The 10,876-nt window shown below is 39.3% G+C and overlaps 1 protein-coding gene across 1 annotated transcript; it reads left to right on the top strand.

Moving 5' to 3' along the window:
- Positions 1 to 446: 446 nt before the first annotated feature.
- LOC119901559 (neuronal acetylcholine receptor subunit alpha-2-like) lies at positions 447 to 10,682 on the top strand (the record flags this gene model as incomplete). The annotated part of the gene is made up of 5 exons (XM_038717133.1): positions 447 to 510; positions 8,959 to 9,110; positions 9,240 to 9,284; positions 9,371 to 9,480; positions 10,547 to 10,682. Coding segments are annotated over exons 1-5 (507 nt in total), but the record flags the coding sequence as incomplete, so codon positions are not given.
- Positions 10,683 to 10,876: the final 194 nt, after the last annotated feature.

Below are 10,876 nucleotides of genomic sequence, written 5' to 3'. Positions count from 1 at the left end.
TGTTAGGCTAATCGTCTAAAAGTGGGGTTACTTAACGTAACCCTGTTTTTAAGTTATGTCGTCGACGTTACGCCCTCTCACTGTTAAAGTTGGGCAGTCATTAAACACCATGTCACAGATTTTGTTACGTTTTTGATTGATTTATAATCGCTGTGAAGTCTTATCATACATTAAGAATCCCTGAACCATACGTTAGGTTGGTTGGGCTGGGCTCAGGCTCACTGTGAAAGCCTGAGCCCAGCCCCCATAGGAATACCTTGTGATGTGATCGCATGCTGATGACAGGAGATAGTGATGATGGAGGGAGGTTGTGATCCATCCAGCTGTTAGAAGACGAACAGGCTGGTTTAGAGATGAACAATGAGGAAATAAAGGCTGAACACTTCTGAGACAGCCTGAGCTTCATTTTGATAAAACTGGGCTCTGTTGTGATTCTGTTGTTTCAAATGGAACGGAAGAGAGATTTGACGCGGACTTCAGCTCTGTACTGCTGGATCCTCATCAACTCCGGTGAGTGAGACGGTGCGACGGGAAAACACTGATGTTCTTGTAATTAACAAGAAGCACTAAACAGATTGATGTCGTAACTTTGTCCTATTTTTGGGGACTTTATACAACTTTATCCTATTTCTACTTCTAGCGGTATGGCATGTGTGGTAACGTTACTGGGACAAGGAGGGTTATTTCATGTCCCTGATGGTGGGAACGATAAAAACATTTTCTTAATATAAATAAAGTCGCTGAGGGTCTAAAAAAGGTAGGAAGTGGACCAGAGCTGCACCAGATACAATGACTAGACGCTGACGGACAATAGTGGTTAAGTGATTATTATAATCACAATTATTGCTGGGGAGAATTCAGTAGTTGCTGGATATTTGGCTACCCTTCCTACTAAATTGACACCCTTTAATTTGATTAAAAACACTACAGTTTTGGCTCATTAGCAGAGAAAAAGGTGTGAATTTGAACATGTTTTTCCTGAGAGCAGGGAATGGTCTTAAGATGACAGAAAAACAGAGTTACGTTTCAGATGGAGACCCTACATCCAATAATGGCAAGAAACTCAACCCACTGACCTTGTATGAGATGAGGTGTAGAAGTAATATTGATTGGATTTGGCTTAAGAATTACTATTGATTAATTGATAAATATTGACATGGTTACTTCTTGAGAACAAATGTGGTTTGTATATAAGATCATACTTGACATATTCATTTAATAAATCTCATTTTTGATTGTTTAATATGAATCACAGTGTTCCTGTTTAAAACACCATTTGTGTTTAGAAAGAAATTCAAATTGAAACTGGATGAACACACATGGTATGCTGTTCACTTTCTGGATAGGAAATGAGAACCTAGAAGATTTAGAGTATCTTGGTCTGGGGGTGTAGTTTCAGCAGCTGAATGATCATAAATACTAGAGGAATATTATAGGAATACTACAGACAGCTGTATCTCTATGATCCTCTCACTCTTTCGTGACTACATAATGCTACTTTTGACTTTGCTCATAAATGTAACACAACATGGTATAGTATTGACTTTTTGTAGGATATAGTTTAGAGAATATTAGAATTATTATGTTATGCTACTTCAGCACCACAGACAGCACCACCCCCTCATCCTCTTCAAATCACCTACTGGCTGTCTGGTTTATTGAACTAATTTGATCAGGGGCCGATATTTCATGTCTATGGTCAATTCGCCATAGTAGTACATCTCTTTCTCTCCTGGGTATATGAAGTAATTCAAGAGAAATGTTTATTCCTGTGATATTTATAAAAGGATTAATTAGGTGATTCTGCCACTTAATAGCGATATTGTAGTGACTTTATAATGTTTGGAACTATATTGATCATACAGTCATAATCATGTAGCATTAATCTAACTTTGACAATACTATTCCACTCAGGAGTATATCAAGAAATATGTTTAACGTGGTACTCATTTGGTGTTTGTGTTTTTCCTAAAAGAGTAATTCTGTGGTTCTGTAGTGACTTTATAATAAAAATAAAAAGTATAGAACAAAAATAAGTTCTTATGCACAATGTTGAAGCATGACGTAGGTTAAAAGCACTAAGCCTCTGCCACTTTTCAGACTTACATGAAAGTTGTGTAGATTTACTTATTATACAGTAGGTATTACACATGTACATTTTGACTTAAATACTTACTACATTCACTCATCTGTCTTCTTTCCATTTCCCAAATGTCTAAAAATAAAATTCCATATTAGAGTTTAACAATGTTTAGGCATTGTGGTTATGATCATGTTGTTGATATATTGTGTAAATATTTTATTTAAATTATTCAGAAACTCTATTAACATTTTGGATGGCACAAAAATCAGTTTAGGTGTCACTTTAAAGATGAACAAGCAACAGTGTTGCATTTCTTAATTAAACTGAACACTAAAGAAAAAAAACCCATATAATGGTTGATGACATGACTAGGAAGAGTCCCCTTTGATTAATAAGCCCATACAAACTAATTCAGATATCCATTATTGTTCTGCTGATGCCTCCATAAAAAAAACCCACAATTAATGTGAGTGCCTATGTACCATATTCTAATTTTAGAAGCCCATTTTAAGTACTGATTATTAAGTAAAATGTCATGTTGAGCTGGTATGGACAGGGACTTTTCTATACCTCAAGCGTTTAACAAGATTATTTTGTTGTAAATAAGATATAGCAGGGTCAATGTCATAAAACAGGGAGTTTGGATGCAGAAATTAGTGTTGGAAAAAGTCCCGATGTTGAATCCTGGGACACAAACTGCTGTGTAATCCCACAACATGTTTCTCCTCCATTGGCAGAGCCTCACCTGAAACAAAATTTTGTCGGTTATAAATAGCCAATATAATCACAAAAACTGGCATTACATACATTTGCACAGTTTGTGCTCTTGGCTCGCTGGTTCTTGCACTGGCTAATCCTAAATTGCTTGCCGGTGATGCCAGATTGCTTGCCAGAGTTCAAAGCTGTGTGTTCAGAGAGACAGAGGGAAGGCGAGATCCTAAAGTGAACCGGAGAAGAAAAAGATATTTTAGCCACATGTGGCCTCCACATGTTCATTTAACCTGCAAGATAAATCAAATCACATCAGACACAAAAGGTTGAACACCGCAGAATTAGAGGTTTATTCAAGCATCAATCTATGAGTGATGAGTGCCGGAGAACTTTGCTAAGTGTTGATTTTTACAAAGTTAAATTATCTCGGAACGATTTTGCTGTTTAACATAAAATTAAATGAAAGTGCAGCAGATCACAATCTGAATCTGTGAAATTTTATGAACAATAAAGTTCAGGTAATTGCTTCTTTCCAGAGAGAGGATACAGTATCACTCAGCTGCAATAGCTTTGCTGTTGTAAAAAGAAGGAAATATGAGGGGTAAAAGTGGAGAATAACCATTTAAAACCTTGGAAGGAGAGATAAGTGAAGAGGTACAGTAAATCATAGACAACTGTATCAAAAGCAGCATGAAGAACACCACAAAAGACTTGACATCGACACTATAATTAAAATAGTGAAGTACATGAAAACAAAATAAAGTTACACTAAAACTGGCTGGATTTGCTGGATTATTAAAAGAATTATTATCAGAAAAAGTTATGGAGGAAATGAAGACAACCTTGGTACTACTGTGTTATAAGGCAGGCAATATGTTTTAACTAAAACTTTATTAATGGTTAATACATAATTTAGTCATGCTTAATAGATCAGTCATAAGCCAATCATAGGAACAGGTTTGGGATAGTTAGTCATGAAAGGCATAGTTTGACATTATGGGAAATCCAGTTATTCGCTTTCTTGCCAAGACTTAGGACATGACAGGATCGATACCACTATAGCCAGCAGTCAGTTAGCTTAGCTTAGCATAAAGACTGGAAACGGTAAAACAGCTCGCCTGTCTCAGTCCAAAGGTAACAAAATCTGCCTACCAGCACTGTTAAAGTTTACCAATCTTGATGTTATAACTACATACACTAACTGGCCACTTTATTAGGTACACCTGTTCAATTGCTTGTTAACACAGATAGCTAATCAGCCAATCACATGGCGGCAACTCAATGTATTTAGGCATGTAGACGTGGTCAAGACAACTGGCTGAAGTTCAAACCAAGCATCAGAATGGGGAAGAAAGGGGATTTAAGTGACTTTGAACATGGCATGGTAGTTGGTGCCAGACGGGCTGCTCTGAGTATTTCAGAAACTGCTGATCTACTGGGATTTTTACACACAACCATCTCTAGGGTTTACCAGTGGCGTGGGGTGGGGCAAACATTTGGGGAAGCCAAGCAAGAGGGGATGTCCTTTTTGGAGGGCAATTATCTAATTTATTATGCTATTACAGTGCAGGGTATAATTTTACACAAAATTTAATCATACTTTAAAGATTCGCACTATCTGTTATCAATACACACGCTGAAAGTTGCATTTACCTACACCTACACTCTCTTTCTAACTCACTCAGTCACTCTCTCTCACCCCAAATAGCATACATAGCCCGCTGCTTATAGTGCACAGTACAAATAGGCTACGGTTATGAATAAAAGAAGCATTCACAAGCTCAATCAGAAGACGTTTGAAGTTTTACATTAGCAGTGGTGCATGTATCAAATAGGTCTACATACTTCTTAGTTAATGCTTGGCCAAATGTTCATAACACAACATCACTCAAGACTAACAACTGAGTACCACACCAACAGTCTATAAACAATTAGTCAGGTAACCTGGCCCAGTGCCCTGTGGAAGGTGCTGTCTGTGGTGCTCATTATAATAATAATAATAATCTTTATTTGTAGAGCACTTTTCAAAAACAAGTTACAAAGTGCTTCAACAAATGCAAAGACAACAATACAATACCCAAAAGACAACAATACAAGCAAGAAAACATTGAAAAGACCAAAATACACGTTTAAGATAAATATAATAAATAAAATAGAATAAAATAAAAGGGATAAAATAAAGTCAAATAAGATCGGGAAAGGCTCTCCTATAAAAGTATGTTTTAAGAAGGGACTTCTGACTCAGCCAACCTGATTTCCTCGGGCAGGCTGTTTCAGAGCCTTGGGGCCCTGACTGCAAACACTCTGTCCCCTTTAGTTTTCAGTAGAGACTCTGGAACAGACAACAGACCTCTGCCCGAGGATCTCAAGGTACGTGCTGGTGCGTATGAGACTAAAAGGTCAGAAATATAACAAGGCGAGAGGCCATGAAGAGCTTTAAAAGTGATCAATAAAATTTTAAAGTCAATTCTAAAACACACTTGGAGCCAGTGTAATGAAGCTAAAATAGGGGTGATGTGGGCATATTTCTTTCTTCTGGTTAAAAGCCTGGCAGCTGAGTTCTGGACAGTCTGGAGTCAATCAGTAGATTTTTGGGTTAAACAAGTGAAAAGGCTGTTGCAATAATCCAGGCGTGATGAGGTGAAGGCGTGTAAAATGGTCTTGGTGTCCTTAAAAATTAACATAGATCGAATTTTTGCTATATTTCTTAGATGATAAAAACATGATTGAACAAGCTTTGTGGTGTGCTGCTCGAAATTTAAATTACTATCAAACCAGACACCAAGGTTCTTTGCAACAGGCTTAATGTGATTTACTAGGGAACCAGCAGATGGCAGTATTTGTTTTGCCATCTGCTGGGACCCGATGACCAGGATTTTTGTTTTGTCTGAGTTCAGCTGGAGGAAATTATTTGACATCCATTTTTTAACTTCACAAAGGCAGTTGTTAAGTGAACTCAGCATTCCAGGGTCTGTGGATCTGACGGGCAAGTACATTTGTGTGTGAGCATAAATATGAAAAGAAATACCATGTTTATGGATAATATGTCCAAGGGAAGCAGATACAAGGAAAACAAATGGGTCCTAAGACCGACCCCTGAGGCACACCATATTTAACTGGACAGAACGAAGAGACAGTTGTTTACAGACACGCAAAACTTCCTATTTGACAGGTAGGATGAAAACCATTCTAGGGCCGTACCAGAGATCCCCACCCAGTGCCTCAGTCTGTCTAACATGATGTTGTGATCAATGGTGTCAAAAGCAGCGCTAAGGTCCAGGAGTACCAGGCCTCAGCACATACCTTCATCAGCAGACATTAAAAGGTCATTGGTGACTTGAAGCAGGGGTCAGTGCTGTGGTACTTCCTGAAACCAGATTGAAACTTTTGAAGTAATTTGTTATTTTCCAGTACAGTGAGCAATTGTTTGGACACAATTCTTTCTAGAATCTTTGCAATAAAAGGCAGTTTTGAAATTGGTCTAAAAGTTTGTGGGAGGGAGGGATCTAAACCAGGTTTCTTTAAAAGCGGGTTCACGAAGCTGTTTTAAAATAATCAGGGACACAACCAGTAGATAGGGAGCTGTTAAAAACAGAGATCAAATGGGGCCCAACAGAATCTATTACTTTCAGTAAAAACTTTGTAGGTATTACATCAAGTGGGCTGGAGGACACTCTCATTTGTGATACTGTTTTTAAAAGCTCAGACAAGTCGATGGGATAAAACTGGTTAAAACGGTCTTGTTGCTGGTGAGGGACCTCTGAGTAAGAGGCCGTGGGGGTAATAGAGGCTCTGATTGACACCACCTTATTGGTAAAATAAGATAAAAACAATTCACAGTCATCATTACTTCCAGCAGAGGCACAAGGAGGGGTTGGGTTTACCAGCTGATCCACAGTCTTAAACAGAAACCTGGGATTGTGTTTATGTGTAGTAATGAGTTCAGAAAAATAGTGTGTTCTCGCATCCTTAACCATGTTATTGTAGTTAATTAATAAATCTTTCAGACTGAGGTAATGGACTTGGAGACTGGAATTTTTACATCTGCGCTCTGCTTTCCTGCATTCCCTTTTTTGGCTGCAAATGCTGTCATTTATCCAGGGTTGCTTACTAGCTTTAGACGTAGGCCAAACCTTTAGAGGAGCAGTAATATTTAGTGACAACAAGCAGATATGATTGAAGTGATCGACCAGATTGTTGGTGTTGGAATCAGACAGGTGTTGGCTTTGGCTCTGAAAGAATGTGCAAAACTTTGAAACACTTTGTTCATTAAAGATGCGAAAACACACGGAGCTTGGTGAGGCGGCATGAGTAACAGACAAATCACAGCTAAAAACAATACATCTGTGGTCAGATATGGTCATGTCCACTAATTCCACAGAGGAGATGCTGACACCCAGGGTAAAAACCAAGTCCAGTGTATGACCACGGTTATGTGTTTGCCCTTTGACATGTTGTTTGAAGTTAAAAGAAGTGGCCATATTTAAAAAGTCAGTTGCATTAACATTGTTGGGGTCATCAACATGAATATTAAAATCGCCACAAAGAACAATTCTGTCATAATTTAAAACCAGAGTAGATACAAATTCAGGAAGTTCCTCCAGGCGGTTTTGGGTGGGCTATAAATTATAACAAATATGATAGGTTGCAGCCCTCCAACTTTAAGAGTGAGAACTTCAAAGGAGTTAAATTCATCACAGCGTACGTCACGCTCAGTAGCACACCACCACGACCACTGACCCTAGGTTGACTAAAACAATCATATTGAGACGGACAGAGTTCAGCTAGCTGAACACAGAGAATGGTCTGAAAAAGAGAAAATATACAGTAAGCGGCAGTTGTGAGGAGGAAAATTCCTTGTTGATGTCAAAGGAGAATGAGCAGACTGGTTCCAGATGACAGAAAGGAAACAGTAACTCAAATAACCACTCGATTCAACCAAGGTATGTAAAATACCATCTCTGAACACACAACACGTTGAACCTTGAAGCAGATGGGCTACAGCAGCAGAAGACCACACTGGGTGCCACTCCTGTCAGCTAAGAGCAGGAAACTGACGCTACAATTCACACAGGCTCACCAACACTGGACAATAGAAGATTGAAAAGCGTTGGCTGGTCTGATGAGTCTCGATTTCAGCTAGGTAGGGTCAGAATTTGGCATCAGCAACATGAAAGCATGGATCCATTCTACCTTGTATCAACGGTTCAGGCTGCTGGTGGTAGTGTAATGGTGTGGTGGATATTTTCTTGGCACTTTGGGGCCCTTAGTACCAACTGAGCATCGTTTAAACGCCACAGCCTACCTGAGTATTGTTGCTGACCATGTCCATCCCTTTATGACCACAGTGTACCCATCTTCTGATGGCTACTTCCAGCAGGATAATGCACCATGTCACAAAGCTCAAACCATCTCAAATTGGTTTCTTGAACATGACAATGAGTTCACTGTACTCCAGTGGCCTCCACAGTCACCAGTGAATCCAATAGAGCACCTATGGGATGTGGTGGAATGGGAGATTTGTATCATGGAGATGCAGCCAACAAATCTGCAGCAAGTGTGTGATGCTATCATGTCAATATGGACCAAAGTCTCTGAGGAATTAAGGCAGTTCTGAAAGCAAAAGGGGGTCTAATCCGGTACTAGCAAGGTGTACCTAAGAAAGTGGCTGGTGAGTGGATATGACATTTGAAGTATTCCAGGGTTCCATGTGCAACAAATGAGATACCCACATGGATTATAAGACACTAAATATATCATTCATATATATCAACATACACATACAACTCAAGTCTTTTATAATCATCCAACAAGAAGTCCAGGTAATTTTACTAAAAAATCAAACAATGAAGTATTAAATTGGCTTAACCTTCAGTCTTATCTATTTCACGTGAGCAAATGATGACAAGTTAATATTATAATTCATAACGTCTGCAGTTGTAAATGTTAATAAGTAGATAATAAATGTATTTTGGTTCAGATGTCAGTAGTTTGGAGATGTATTCAACTAAAGTAAATGTCAAATAGAGTTTAGTGGCCTTGTTCTTCAAGATGTGGCTGTATCATTAGGTTTTTGGATTATAAGACCCTGAAATCCAAATCATTATGTCTGCAGTCATTTTGCACCAGAAGTGATCTCCCCTCTCTCCCGTTCTCTCTGCCAGTGCTGGCTGAAGACTGGACACGTGTTCACACTGAGGACGAGCTATTCAGGACCCTGTTTGGAGGCTACAGCAAGTGGACGCGTCCGGCGCGAAACATCACCGATGTGGTCATCGTCAAGTTTGGCCTCTCGATCGCACAGCTGATAGACGTGGTGGGAACACACACACTTTTATTGTTGTTTTCTAAATATTTTGTAGTTTATAAGCAAGTGTCTAAAAGTTAACACCACTGAACACAACTGTATCTGCCACTCACGGACTGTTTTTTTACTCCAAAACAGGATGAGAAAAATCAGATGATGACGACCAACGTGTGGCTAAAACAGGTATGGAGAAAATTGTTTGAGTGTGATTCTAACCAAATTGTACTAGTATCTAAAATGAAAACATTATCCACAAACTGTGCTAGCAGGAATGGACTGACTACAAGCTTCAGTGGAGTCCCTCCGACTTTGACAATGTGACGTCCATTAGAGTTCCTTCTGAGCTCATCTGGGTGCCAGATATTGTGCTGTACAACAAGTAAGAAACACACGCAGTTGCACATTTAACACCAAACAACTGTAGTTTGCTCCAGTTGCACAAATCCACCTTATTGTTACACTTCATAATAGATTCATTTTCAGAATAGAAGCATGTCAAAGTGAAGTGAAGGCCAAGAGGTAATGTCTTTGCATCATGCAGTACTAGTTATATGATCTTAGGGAATTTTGCATGTTCTGCAATCCAAAGATTAAAACTAAAGTATGCAAGCAAAGAGCACTTCAGTTGAAGAAAGTCCTATTTTTAAGTCTTGTTTCTTGACCTCTGCTGTGTAAAAGAAAAGTTTATTGTCATTTTCCAGATTTAAATGAGCGCACACACACACAAACACACACACACACACACATATACTGAATTTAAACAAAAATGACTTTGACTTTCTGTAGGTGGAGCTGGAAATTATCTTGAGTGATCAATTATCCGCTTGATCCATAACAATGTCCTCATCCGCTGAAGAGCGTATGAGGAAGGAAGGTCGCCTATATGGAGCCAAACAGCTTCACGATACCACAGTATTTCTGCATATTCCTGCATACCAATTTGGCGATACATGCAAATTATCCTGTTGAATAAATTACCCTGATTCCATTGCGGCTGCACAGAGATCTTGCATCACATAGTTTCAGTCTGGTTTCCTTCCCTCAGGCCCCGAGGAAGTATTAATTCTGAAATCTGTCTGGATGGTGACGAAACTTTCTCCTCCTTCAGCATTTGTTTAAATGAGCTTGCATCATGTATACGGTGTCGTTAGTAATCAATTATAAAGATTGCCTGTGTAAATTGGGCATAGCTCGAGGTTTATTGGTTTACTTTTGAGTTGAAACATAATGAGACGGAAACATGGGAGCCTTGTTCAACAAAAAACAAAACAAATCATCACCTTCATTTTCATTATCTTCATTCCTTACTTCTTTTCAGTATTATCTTGCCTTTTCCTACACTTTTACTCTCTTCTTCTTTTTCCAGTGCAGATGGAGAGTTTGCTGTCACCCACATGACCAAGGCCCATCTGTTTCACACGCGGCGTGTCCGCTGGGTGCCCCAGCCATTACAAGTCCTCCTGCTCCATTGACGTCACCTTCTTCCCTTTTGACCAGCAGACCTGCAAGATGAAGTTCGGTTCTGGACGTACGACCCGCAAGATTGACCTGGAGCCCTTTGAGATGCGGTGCGACCGGAAGGTAGGTGGAAACGGATGTTCGTTCTCCTCTGTCCTTATCTTCTCTTTTTTAATTTTGTGCCATTTAGCCACAACTGTTCCCTTGTGATTTGCCAGTTAATGTCTGCTAATGCCTCTGTACCTCCTATCTACGGTTCACACGCGCTCTTTCCAACCATTTTGTTTTGCAGACTGATGCCAGCTAAACGCTCTGTC

The sequence above is a fragment of the Micropterus salmoides genome, unplaced genomic scaffold (assembly GCF_014851395.1).
Source record: "Micropterus salmoides isolate LMB-PRFRI ecotype aquatic unplaced genomic scaffold, ASM1485139v1 Ms_hic_scaffold_1371, whole genome shotgun sequence".
Lineage (NCBI taxonomy): Eukaryota > Metazoa > Chordata > Actinopteri > Centrarchiformes > Centrarchidae > Micropterus > Micropterus salmoides.
Note: the sequence above shows the minus strand (reverse complement) of the source record. Positions and strands in the feature narration are given on the sequence as shown.